Genomic DNA, 13,411 nt, shown 5'->3' on the forward strand with positions numbered 1-13,411 from the left:
ATGATAAAGGTTACTACCACATGCAGACATGCATGGTTTTAATGTTCTGTTTCAGACAGAGAAAATGGCAAAGCAGTGGAAGGAAACATATTCAAAATTGGGTGGAATTTAAATTAAACAAGAGCTTGTATTTCCTTTCAGAATGAACATTCTGTCACATGCATGGATTTATGGGATTTTACCCTGCATGGATGCATGATATAATACTATACGATACAACTTTTAGGCCTAACATTTGTTGTAAACTGCTTTGCGTTGCAGTATACATGCATGGTGGAGGAAACTCTGTCAAGAATAACTCAAAAAAATGGGCTACATTCAATCTTTGATTGATATTGATATTGAACCTAATTCCAGGATTTAGGCTATTAGTCCATAGAGTTTGGTTACATCAGGTAATTTCCAGGGGATTAAAAAAAAAAAATGTTAGTTACATTTTTCAGTTAAACTGACCCATTGAGACCAATGTCTCATTTCCAATGGTGCCCTGGTTACATGCTTATATTCAATAATTGTATTATCATAAAACAAATAAGAAATTTGAAGAAAATACCTGACATTACATTTATTCAAACATATTATTGAATTTGCCCAAAATAAACTATGGCATTCTACTTGATGGTCTTTTGAAACGTATGAGGCTCTTTGTGCACACTAAACATATGGGAGCAAAAGCTGCGTTAGCGGCCAGGGACGATATAATGATGCGGTCTAAAGTGATCACCAGAAATAAAATGAAGTGCTGAGTAAACGGTATCAAACCGTTTGAAGGTGGCATGGCAGCGTTTAAAGAGTCACCATTGTCATGTAACGTCACTGGCATGTAAGTAACTAACAGCTTTCTATTTCACTGCAAGGGGACTTAACTGAAGTGTAGCCTATACACTCTAAAAAATGGTTACTTAAAAAAAATGATTGCAACAAAGTGACACGTAATATAATTGATTATATTTTAAGTACTACAACTACAAGTATTGAAAAAATAAATTAAATCTAAACAAAAAGATTATGTAAATGATAATAAAAACAACAGTTAAAATGTGTTGGATTTAGTAACAGCACGCCAAATGATGAGTTATTGAGACCTGAAATATTTACATTTACTGAATATTTAGGTGAAATTGATTTACATTTACTGAATATCTTGGTGAGTAAACTTAACTTGGGCCAACAGATCACCATGCATATACAGTGTACTCAAACATTTACCTGACTAACGCAAGAATAAGCCGGTGTAATTGAAAACACCTGTGTGGGTGTGCAGAGCCGCAAATAAACCAGTTTTATTATATGCACAGAAAATGGTATCTGTGCAAATGTAAGCAGACACTGATTAAAACATGATTATTGAGAAAAGCATATACTGTTCTTCAACATATCATCATAGTTTCCTGTGTGCTTGTGTTTTAATAAATACATTAACTGAATAAAAACATCTGGACATGGAATCAATACTTCTCAGCAGAGCTCAGAGTGTTGTACCACCTGCTGACCAGCAGGGGGCGGTAGTCGACTAACGGACCTGGACAGGACGCGCAAGGCATTATGGGACTTCTAGTTCTCAGTGGAGGACGGTTGGCTTGATAACGCCGCGAAGAACAAACCGAGACATTTACCACCGAAAATAAAATATCAGCATAAGTAAGAGCTCCGCATGCATCGAGTCCGGATAAATTAAGGTGGATTCAATCGTCGTACGAAGAAAAGCGGCTTACTTTTGGTGAAAAATAAACAGGAAGTTGTTAGCGTTGTGGGACGTGTAGTTCCGCTTGCAGGCCACTGAGCTTGATAACAACGCATAGAATAAAGAAACAACAATAAAATAAGCTAAACTTCATTTGAAGACCGTGCTTTTGGCCTCGTTGTTGACATAAACATGCCCGGGTTCACCTGCTGTGTTCCTGGGTGCTACAACAACTCGCACCGGGACCGGGACCTGCGCTTCTACACGTTTCCTAAAGACACCACGCTGAGGGAACTGTGGCTGAGGAACATCTCCCGGGCCGGGGTCAGCGGCTGCTTCAGCACCTTCCAACCCACCACAGGACACCGGGTCTGCAGCGTGCATTTCGCCGGCGGGAGGAAGACCTACACCATCCGAGTGCCGTCCCTCTTCCCTCTGCGTGGGGTAAACGAGCGCAGGAGTCGGCGGGGCAGAGGCAGGAAAGTGTCCGCGGCGGTTCCTGGCCCCGCCGCCGCAGCGACCTCCGGGATTGTGCTCACCAACGCCCTGGGCAGCACGGCCGAAGGGGCCGAGGGTAACGCTGGCGGCGAGGCGAGCGACGACAGCATCACCGTGGTGCAGATAGGCCAGAACGGGGAGTACCTGGGCACGGCGCGGCTGCCCGCCCAGTCCGAGGGGACTTGTTACAGCGTCGGCAGCGACGAGCTGACCGCCGAAGATTCATCGGTCGAAATCGCGCACCAGCCGCCCGCGCAGTACGTCAGTGTGACCAGTAGCCCGCTGGAGCACTCGTACTCTCTGACCACCGGCACCACGTCGGCCGAGCTGCTGCGGAAACTGAACGAGCAGCGGGACATCATCGCACTGATGGAGGTGAAGATGAAGGAGATGAAGGCGACCATCCGCCAGCTCCGGGTGTCCGAGGCCAAGCTGCAGGAGGAGGTGCGGGAGCGGGACCGGCTGCTGTACGGAAACTCGGCGGCTTTTAGCGTCCGGAAGAAAATCTGATGGGTGAACATCACCGGAGACGACCCGTTACAGAGACTCAGACTAACGGAGATGACACCGAGGAGTTTTGAAGTCCGCAGATGATGACCTATTTTGTATAAAACCACGAGCGATGACAATGTATTTTCAAGTAGAGCTGGTTTTTCGTTGGTCTGTGGTGAAGACGAAGTTGGCTGGCTAGTTTATGTAGCTTAGGCTATACTAACACCACCATGGTTAACTACTTAGGATAATGCACAGTCCACTATTGACATACAGCTAAACCAAGATGGCATTGTATTCATTCAACCAAGACTCAAGTTTGCACTGACTTACAATTTAGGCAGGCTTACACACTTCTAACCGGACTGATGAGGAAAATGCTCAAAACTGCCTAGTTGCATAGAATGTTTTTGTCTTTAAGATTTCTCTTCTAATGTGTCTATTTCCTTGCTTGTGAATTTAAGTTCGGCGGCTGTTGCAAGAACCGCCTCGCTGTAGATGTGCAGAGGTAAAGTATGCCGAGATGAAGCATCTAGGATGCATTGTGAACAAGACACTATTCTTGGCACACTTGCCAATGAAATGACTTTATCTGAGTTGCCTTTGAAGTTGCTTTAAGTTGTTTTCCTTTTATGTCTGTTGCTAAAGACATTTGATCAACAGAAAATGGAATTAAAGGAATTCCTTAACACTTGAAGGGGAAGATTACATCTCAAAAGATGTAATCTTATCGGAGTGTGTTTCTTGATGACATGCATTACGTTTCATTGCCTCATCCTTTTCTTGGGTTTTTAGAAAACCTTAAGAGAAGTACAAATACTTCAGATACTTTATGCAACTATAGTACATGTCTGTCTGCCCCGGAGGGTCTGTGAAACAGCGCCTGCTTGTTTCAGTGTGATTCATTGGATGTTTCTCCTCACAGACGTTTAGTGGCTGCATTTCTCTGTCCTGTACACGAGTGTTTTATACACAGTTACATACATTTCTGATTTTTGAACTTGGTCTGACGGCTATGCTCTCATTTTGAAGTAAATTTAATTTCGAAATAGTTCGATTTCCACTGAATAATTTCTCAGTTCCTGAAATGTTTTCCTGATTTGATCCCAGTCGCAGCTACAAAGTGATGAGTCAGAAGGTCCTGGAGTATTTTTTTATTGCTTTTACCTTCAAGTTGAGGGCTCGTAGCTCAACCCAAATGGGTCGCAGTCATCTATCTTGGGCTCTTGTTTGGGCTCTTGTTTGGGCTCTTTCTTAGGAAAGAAGAGCAGATTTTTCAGTAATTTAAGTTTTGGGATTATTTATTTCTAGCTGTGTTGAGCATCATATTAAATCCCAAATCATAAACACATAAATCTCAGGGTTGCTGCCCTGTTGGGTGACCTGGTGCTGAAAGCCTCACTCAACATGTAGCGACTCCGTCAGTGTTAAGAGAGTGTCCTGATAAAGATATTGCCTTATTAAGATGAATGTGATCGATGTGATGAAGTGTGCAACCCATCAACTTGTACTTGGAGTTATTTGTTGAGATACAACAAAAAGGCACTGATACTCCTGTTCATGTTTGTGTTAATATTGTAAATTAGGGTCATTATGGATTTATGCAGGGATCACAATAGCAGATCAATGAATTGGTTAGGCCCTAAAATGTCCAATAATCAGGAAAAGTGGCCATTATGAGATACCAGAGGATACAAATGTGTCCTCTGATTTCTTCCATTGGTCAACGGTTACAAAAGAAAATGACAGGTAGTTTATTGAAGCAGCAAATCCTCACATTTGAAAAACCACATCCTGCAAGTGATCACCTTATCTAACTATGATTTCACCGCTTTAGTTTCAGTGAGTGCACCACTACAGTGTCTGGTTGTTTTTGTTTATTTCCTTGATTTTTTTCATAGGCCGATTGGAGACAATAACGGGTGGTAAAGTGTGTCGGATGTTGCAGCGTGACTTTCTCCCTCTAGATGGCGGTGGCATAAAAGCTTGAAGAGCAGGAGGTTTAGCTCCCGTCTGTACGGCCTAATTCATCTGTCTGTGTGTGTGTTGGCAGCTTGGATGGTCATTTGCTTCATTGTTACTCCTATTAAAGCAGTGAAATGTTGAATGTCTTCATGTGATTGAAAAGCTGTTACTCAACGCAAATTTAAAATCCGGCATTTTGAACACCTGCTGTGTTAATGCGTCGCATGAAACGGAGAAAGAGGGAGAGCCGGATGAATGGACGGAGAGCGAGGATCCAGATCCTAATCTCATCTGGATTTTTTTTTTTTTTTTACTCCCAACAGTGTTGCATAATGCCTTAATCCAGCGCTGTCGATCAAACTTACTCACTCTATCTTCCTTTTCAATGGCCGCTGCCATTCACCAAACAGTCTTTACATTCTAACTGCAGTGTATGCAATATGTAATCCTGAAGGCCGGTGTTTTGACATCGGACTGTATAAGCCGGACAGCCGTGGTTGCCACTGTATAAAATCTAATTTCTTCTGATTCCTTTCTATCTAAAGACTTAAGTCTTCTGATTGTCAGACCCACAGTCTGTCGTAGGATAATTTTTTAGTTTACAATGATCACAATACACACATTATTGTTGAACCACGTAGAACAGCACGAGCTGCAGCGTTTAAAGGGTTGTCGTATCTGTCCTGATTAATACTGTTTACACTAAAGTTAATGAAGCTTTCAGGTCGCGTTAGGCTTGGGCCTTTCTTATTACGTCATCAGATATTTACTGATTTCAATCAAAATTCTGCATGTTGCAGTGTTCATATTTTATTTAGATACAGTTATTGTACAGCTGCTTGTGTTCAGGCAATATCTAAAAAATAGCTTCCTTTATTTGTTGAATGAATACACGTTACTTTAAGTATGAACATATTTTTCAACACTATTTTATATATATATATTCCAACATAATTATTGGAATCCATTGTAACCGCTGTGAATCTCTGGCTTTTTGATGCTGTATCACTGAAACTGTCCAGATACACTTGAGGGACCTTGATATATATGTATACTGTATATGTATGAATTTTAACAATACATCTAGCCCAAGCTATATTATTAGGGTGTTTCTGCAGATGACACCACTTTTTCGAGCAGAAAAACTGCACTGCGGTCCAAGAAATACAAATGTGGGAAAGTCATACATGTGTGCTGCAGAATTTGGGATTCAGTAGACCACACTTCAAGTGTCCGAACAGGCCCTATTCAACAGGCCCAGTTAAGATGAGTTTTGGTTAGCGTTTTGAGTTCTTTGGTTGTGCTGGGAGGACAATTAATGCAACACTTCACACATCTGTATCTGGACACTCTGACACAACCTGACAAGTTTAATGATTCCGCTGCAGTAAAAATACTAGAAACAGGGACAATAAGATGACACCCTTTCCTGTTGTAAAGCATTATAATGAGGATGTATGCGATGAGGACGGATGCATCAACATGCAACAACAACAAAAGTCCAGAGGGATCAAATATCTCTGAAAACCTGTGGAATGACTTCAACATACAGTCGTGTTTCACAGACACCTCACATCCGGCTCGATCCTGAGCACATCTGTATGGTAAGAAAGTACAGAAAACTGATGTTTTCAGGAAGAAGCACAGCTGGAATTGCTGCAGACTTTCCCATGATGTATTGATTCAGGCCAGCAGCTTCAGATGCAGACAGATTATTCTGCAGTTAATGGCTGTTTTAAGCCACAGATTAACAATGGGTTAGCATTCCTCCTGTGTCAGTATACAGATGTGAACAGGGACTTAAACTAATGCACAGAGTGTGAGCCATCTGGGGGTGTAGCAGAGGATTTGGAGGCCGAGAGGAAGATGAGGGGGATGAAGACACAATCTCAAGTAAGAAAAATTGCGAACAAGGTAGATGGTTTACGATCACCCATCTAAAATGAGGGTCTGCATGTGTAGTGTGTCTCTGTGTGTGTGAGTGTTTAACACATACAGCGCTCTTCAATAACCCGTCATGACCCACATAGCTGTGGATGATCCTCATGGGTCGCTGCTATTCTCAGAGGGTGCTTTGCGTCTGTGTTGGACTCCCAGGTGAGCTGGATTCTCTTATCCTCAGTGGGACTCCATCCATCTGTCCACATGAAAACGAAAATCCTCCTGACACTTCTGATAATGTTTCCCTCTACTTTCCTTTGTGACAAACTCCTTGTTCAGTCGTAAAATCAGGATTTTGCAGCAGGTAAGTGTGTGAACAAGGCAGAGGTGGTCAAAATGATGATGTATATAATTGATTTGTGTTTCAAATAAATGTACGTAATACTAAAGACCGGAAATGAGTACTCTCTAATCCAGTGTGCTGAGTTGTGATGCTGTCATCGGTCTGCTGCCTCCGAGCTCTCGATGGCTCTTGCCTCGCGCCCCTCCCTAGTGCACACGCATGCACACACACACACACACACACACACACACAGCATCCTCTTACTCTCTGCGATGCAACAGCCCCTTTCACAGTTAATCCAGTCGGGTTGTGCCACTGTGCATTGCTGTGCTTTTGCAATCTGATGAATTCCCAACGGATGGCAGATCACATCAAATTTTAAAGCAGCATCTTTGGACTCTTTGGACTTACGGTCAGTGGGAGCTTCACACCACCTCTGGTTCAGAGGTGGGACTCAGCTCCACGGGACTCGTGGAACCAACGATGAAGTCCCAACCAGGCATGGCGATCATGCTGCTGCCTATCGCTCTCTGCCTCAGTAAGGACCTTTCTTTAATCGTTGTCTCAGTGTGTTGACTATGTGCATTTAAGTCTTCTGGAAACATTTGTAAGTGCTGAGTTTGCTCTTGCCTGTCCTATGTTGCACACAGTTTACCAAATGTGTCTTTTTTTTAATGCACATATGTCTTGAAACTCAGGTTGATCAGAGGAATTTTAGCAGGTTGGTCAGAAAACCCTCCAAAGTTAAGTTGACTGATGAGGAATATTGCATTTAGCTTGTTCTGAAACTGAGGAGAGACAGGTTTTACAAATGCACTTACCCTAATGAAATGCTCACTGTCCCCTCATGTTCTGATTGTCTCCCACTCTCGCCTCCCGATTGTGTGCATTTTAGATACAACATCTAGTATTAAGGTGCGAATTCTACTATGTTATTTTCCAGGTTTTTTTTCCAGTAAGATTGTTCTGCAGAAGAAAAAGAACCATCTTCATGAATGGAAACACTCATTGTGGGAAATTAATCTAAAGAGAATTACAAAATGTTTTGCAGTAAAATTAAGCTAAACGTTCTCGTGGGATAAACAATGAATTAACAATCGCGATACAACGCAGACAAATATAAGCATGCAAATACAACAAGAATGAACAACAAAAAATAGTTTTTAACAATGTCTATTCATACGTGATTAATAAATTCTTGAGGCAGCAATCAGGACAGAACAAGTTGAATCACACCTGGAATTCGCCATCACTCATCTGCTTGAGGCATAGACAGGAAAAAGGAGGGGAAGATCACTTGTTAAAGCTGAAGATCGCTATACAGCAGATACAATAATTACCCAGTGATATATTAAGGCAATTTTCAAATAATTACAATAATACATATGGTTTTAAAGATGAATATGACTTTCGGGTAATTGCTACTTGTGGTTCCCTTTTTAAACGATGTGGTTAAAAGTACATTGACACTCCTGCTCCCTTTAGGTCTGAGGCTGTTTTCTATGTTTTGGATGCTTTTGATGCTCAAGTTAAAATGAAGGGAAATATGAATGCTTCAGATAACTAAAGGTAGAAGTCGGATAAAAGATATGCACACATGTATCGATAAATGTCTGACGTCTGTCAATAGTAATCATAAAGAAATGAATATCCATGGCTTTAGAGTGAGGTGTATTATACTCATGTTTCCACATACTTTCGCCATGTAGTGCACTTCTGATCCTGGAACAGTTTACCAAACGGCTGCTGACAACTGCATGTGTCCTCAGATGTCTTCAAGGCCAACATCAAAGCAACTGTGTGGGTTCTATTCACAGGAAGAGCCTGACAACTAAAACACACCACCACAGCCTCATGTACGGATCGAGTTAATGCAAAAATGTCCTCTATTCCAAATCAATGTCTCAACATTCCAGTCAAACCTTAATTCACACCTTTTCAGTAACATTTCAGTGGCTCAACTCAAACCAGGCTCAGAGGGACATGTTACGTATGAGCTGATCAATGCACTCAGACAGCTCACGCCGGGTTTTGCAGTCCTACACTGAATTTGGCTTTGAGGTTGTATAATCCGTCGAGATGAATGGAATAGTACATACTATACCCATATTTCTGTATTTGTTTGATCCATCTAAGCACCAGATGGATCATGTCTCTATGAACACAACGTGCTTCACTCCACAAGATGAAATCCCCGAACCAAAGAATCTAGAGATTGTATTTCTCTCTCTCATCCCTAACTCTTCCCCATATTCATATGTCGATACCCCTTTTTATACATTTTTTCTCAAGTTGTAAATATACTTTTCTCTTGTCTCTTCCGCTCCATTAGGCCTGGTCACTGTGTGTTCCGGAGCTGCAATTCCCTATTCATGTGGTTCCATCTACAAGAGTTTTGCTCAGTGTTTAGTCACACTTGGAGACAGTTTGGTGGATACACAAAAAGACCAGGGCACACAGGACATTGATTCAATCTGCAGGTGTGTGTCTGCCCATCACTGTGGTAACCATCCAGTAAACGCCTTGTCTGTCTTGATACAACTTGTCTCAAACTGTTAAAGTTACAATTCTTAAAGTTGATATGATGATTAGTCGTATTGGACACGCTAGCGATGTGGCGCAAGGGATGTTAGTGTCAGTCGGTCCACCTCTTTGGTCAACAACTGTTGCATGTATGATTAATAATCCTACTCATGCTCAGTGATCCTCTGAATTTTTCTTTTTGTGCCACTAAGAGGTTGGCATATTTAGATTTTTGTAAAATGTCTCAACAAATATTGATTGCTGTGAAATGCCTGCAAACCCGATGAAAAGCCTCAACTGTACTTTCTTTCTTGTGCTAGCGAATGTTAGCGTACTAAACTAAGATGGTGAACATGGTGAGCATAATACTTTGTTAACGTCAGCATATTGGCATTATCATTGAGAGCATGTTAGCATGCTGATGTTAGCATTGAGTTTAAAGCAACAAGTACTTACGGAGCTTTCATGGCTGTAAACTCTTGTTGTGTCACAATGGATGTAACATGTGCTCGCAGTGACGAACCCACAGAGAATTATCGCCTGATGACGCAACAGTCTTTTAAATCATTGTTTTGGGTTTATGGCCTGTCATTTTATTGTTTGGATTCAGACTCTTCGGTCTCTTCGCATCATTTCTTTTACTTTCTCTATTAAAAACATGACGCACTAAACAATGCTCGTCTTCTGTTGCTTTTCTGACAGAGTAGCTGCAGCAGGTTTACTTCCCCTGAATGGCACTCTCTATTTACTGGTACTGTTAAAACGTACCAGCCATCACCACCAGTAACCACAGGTGTTGTAAAATAAACAAAGGCTAAAAGGTTAAGGATTATAACTTAGAAAAGTAACTTAACACCAGACCAGCAACATGAATGAGTTAAACCAGGGGCTCATTTTACTGAGGCGTTACCCATACTCCCATCACTGTATTGCTGTGTTCTACCTGTATCTTGGCTTGCAGTCATTACATTTCTTCACTGATATCTCCTCATGTCCTGGTTCCTTGAAGGTCCTGGAATGAGTTCCATGTTTGTGCCAACTCGGCTCTGGCCGGCTGTCCTGGTGAAGCAGCAGCTGTCTGGGAGTCTCTAAGACAAGAGTCCAGGAAGACGAAATTCTCTGGAAACCTCTATGACATGTGTGCCAGCCGCACCGCCCTCCCAGCCAGCACTGTGCCTGCACCCCAGAGACCCCCCACCTCCGACCAGACCAACCAGGATAAACTGAAGGGGCAAACGAACAAGCACAGCCCCACCTTCTGCACACTGTTGTTCCCTGTTTCCAGCACCTTACTACTTCTGCTCAGGAGTTAATTAACTCAATGAGTCTTTCAGTGAGACAGCTGGTCGTCAGCGTCCAGCTCCCTCCACCATCCAAACACGCGAGGGTAAACACTCGTCACAAGTAAGACTCATCATGATTACATATTAATCCTAAAATAAGGAGTTCCATAACTGGATGACAAATGAAAAAAATAAAACAAGGTGCAGCATCTATTTAGGTATTTGCTCTCAGAAAGAAGTTGACACAGAAGTTGCTTTCATTCTGACAAATATTCAACTGTGTCACTTAAGATGAGCGGATGATTGATTGTGATAAATTCACATTGCCTACTGTTGCTTGGTCACATTATGTAGGCTGGAGTGATGAACAGTTAATGAAGATGAGGGCCCACTCACTGAGATAACTTAGCTGAAAGACAGATCTCGAAGTTAAAATTAAAAGCTAATATTTGTTGTAAACATTTTATTTTTGTCATACTGCAGTACATCAGGAATACTGCCGGATTTTTTAGGACAAAAGAGATTTTAAGGGATGCCAGGTGTTCATCTGTGCTTGTGATCCAATCAGGTGTGATCCAGAGTAGAGTATTATTACAGGCTGCCAAACTGTGTTTTTGTGCAGTTTAATTCATCATCCTGTTTGAGCAGTTTAATATCCGAAAATTTGATTTTGTGTGGGAGCATATATATACTTTGCAGTGTGTGCATGATGTTGCAAAATGCCATTGCTTGTTCAAACTGTGTCATTTCATGTGACCCTTTCAGTGGTTTTCCAGTCCTTCTTGAAGCAGTTATATGTTGATTTTTCTATTCTGTCATGTAATGTTTCACTTCAATCAATAACTGTATGCATCCCATGTGGAGCAATTAAAAAGGACACAGAGCACACACTCTCAATAAAATAAGATGATAAGGAAGAAGGGAGTGGGACATTTCCCAAGTGTTTCCCAAGTTTCATCCTTATAGCATTAACAGTTGCTATAAAGTTATTTAATGTTGTATAACTTTTGTTTGTTTCGGAGCTGTTATTGCAAACACGGACTGCATTTTATTCACTGGTTTTCACAATACCAATTCATTTACTGTATTGTTTTCTGGTTATTTGTATTATTACATTTTTTCACAGCAGTATAGAGTGAAACATGCCTCTTTGATTAACTCTGACTTTGACCCGACAAAAAACTTAAATTAAAGGTGCACTGATAAAAACAACACCGAGTGATTTTCCTTAAATCGCAGCTATTACTTTTATGTCATCGGTTTTTGAGTCAGTTGTATGTGTGTGTGTGTGTGTGTGTGTGTGTGTGTGTGTGCGTGTGTGATCTTAATACTCTTAAGCTGTTTCATAACAGCAGAATCATGAGTAGATTAATCTCGTCTGTCTTTATTCGTCCACGGTGTAGCAGGTTGCACCTCGAAACCCTTGAAGACAGTCTTAGTGCCCTCGGAGCACGGAGCATTAAATACTGTAAGTGGGAAATTAATGATTAGTTGTGTGGCGTGTTGCTGTGTCAGCATTGTCATAACTTGAACATGAAGGTATGACATCTAAAGGTCGGAGGTGATAATTTAATTTCTCCAGCATGCTGAATTTAAGAAGTTATTGCAGCGGTCACTGAAACCTTGGGTGGACGTCCTGTTTTATATTCTGCTGAAGTATTCATGTGTTACACTGATTAAATGCCACCATGCAGCCTCTGTCACCCAAAGTTCGCAGGTTAAATGGCTGATTTAAATAGTGCTGTTTCATAGATTTCACAGTTGACTTCAGATGCGGTTTGCACACAATTTGCACGACGTACCTGATTTTCAATCTGGAATTAAACTGTGTGTCAAAAAGTCTCTGGCCTTGTCTGCTTTTTACTGACAGACTACATGTTTAAAAACCAGATTATAAACCAGATTTGTTCATGACGACAAAACGTGGCAAGTCACCATGAGCAGAGAGAGGATTTCAAATCTGTTGCTGTCTGACTCAGTCAGAGCTTCTATGAATATATTGACCAGGTTTGATTTTTACACATGAAATATGAACAGATATGAAGGTGTTACTGGAGTAGGACTCTAAAGGCAGTGTCCCTGTAGAGTTGTAAACACCTGCAAACATCAGTTGTGTCTATTTTCGTAATTTTTCTTAAGATAATTCAAGACAACTAACTAATGAAGATTAGTGAAGGGCTCCAGGCCTCTATATCACTGCATTTCAGTCTACCAGACGAACTTGTTATTTTTATATATATATATTTTATTTAGACTGCCAAAAAAAGCAAATTGCTCTGGATTCACTTTCTGTCAGGTCCAACACGTTCTCATTCCAACTCGTTAAACATACTGACGCTTTGTCAGACCTATTGCACTTGCTTAGGTTGAGAAAAAACATCATGGTTGGGTTCAGAAGCATTAAAAGGTAAACAACTTGTGAGGAAAGCGCGTCACAAACATCACTAACATAACTTAAAAAAAAACTCAGCATTGGTCTCAAACACCCAGAGTATTTTCTCTGTGCGTCTAATAATCACATGGATGGGTTTATATTGTAATAACTTGAAAGCCAAGAGCATCTCATACAGACACTAAAGGGTGCTTTGTCTGCATCAGATGCCGAAGGGTGTGACACATCGTTGGTATTTGACGCCATGAGAATGAGAACGTGCACGTCAAGTCATATATTCTTTAAATCTTCTTTTTGATGGTCCATCCACATCCTTTAATAAAATAATATAATGACTGTCATCATCTTGG

The 13,411-nt window shown here is 41.3% G+C and overlaps 2 protein-coding genes across 2 annotated transcripts; both read left to right on the forward strand.

The window, feature by feature from the left end:
* The first annotated feature begins 1,534 nt into the window (after positions 1 to 1,534).
* On the forward strand, positions 1,535 to 3,725 carry thap11 (THAP domain containing 11). Its single transcript, XM_076110284.1, has one exon. The coding sequence runs from the start codon at positions 1,877 to 1,879 to the stop codon at positions 2,690 to 2,692; it is 816 nt and encodes a 271-aa protein (XP_075966399.1). The 5' UTR covers positions 1,535 to 1,876; the 3' UTR covers positions 2,693 to 3,725.
* A 3,621-nt stretch (positions 3,726 to 7,346) lies between these two features.
* On the forward strand, positions 7,347 to 10,699 carry nrn1lb (neuritin 1-like b). Its single transcript, XM_076109892.1, has 3 exons — positions 7,347 to 7,401; positions 9,196 to 9,343; positions 10,396 to 10,699. Exons 1-3 carry the CDS (start codon positions 7,347 to 7,349, stop codon positions 10,697 to 10,699), a joined length of 507 nt encoding a protein of 168 aa, XP_075966007.1.
* The last annotated feature ends 2,712 nt before the right edge of the window (positions 10,700 to 13,411 follow it).

This window comes from Anarhichas minor, unplaced genomic scaffold (assembly GCF_050575085.1).
Source record: "Anarhichas minor isolate MPS153535 unplaced genomic scaffold, ASM5057508v1 ptg000042l, whole genome shotgun sequence".
Classification (NCBI taxonomy): Eukaryota; Metazoa; Chordata; class Actinopteri; order Perciformes; family Anarhichadidae; genus Anarhichas; species Anarhichas minor.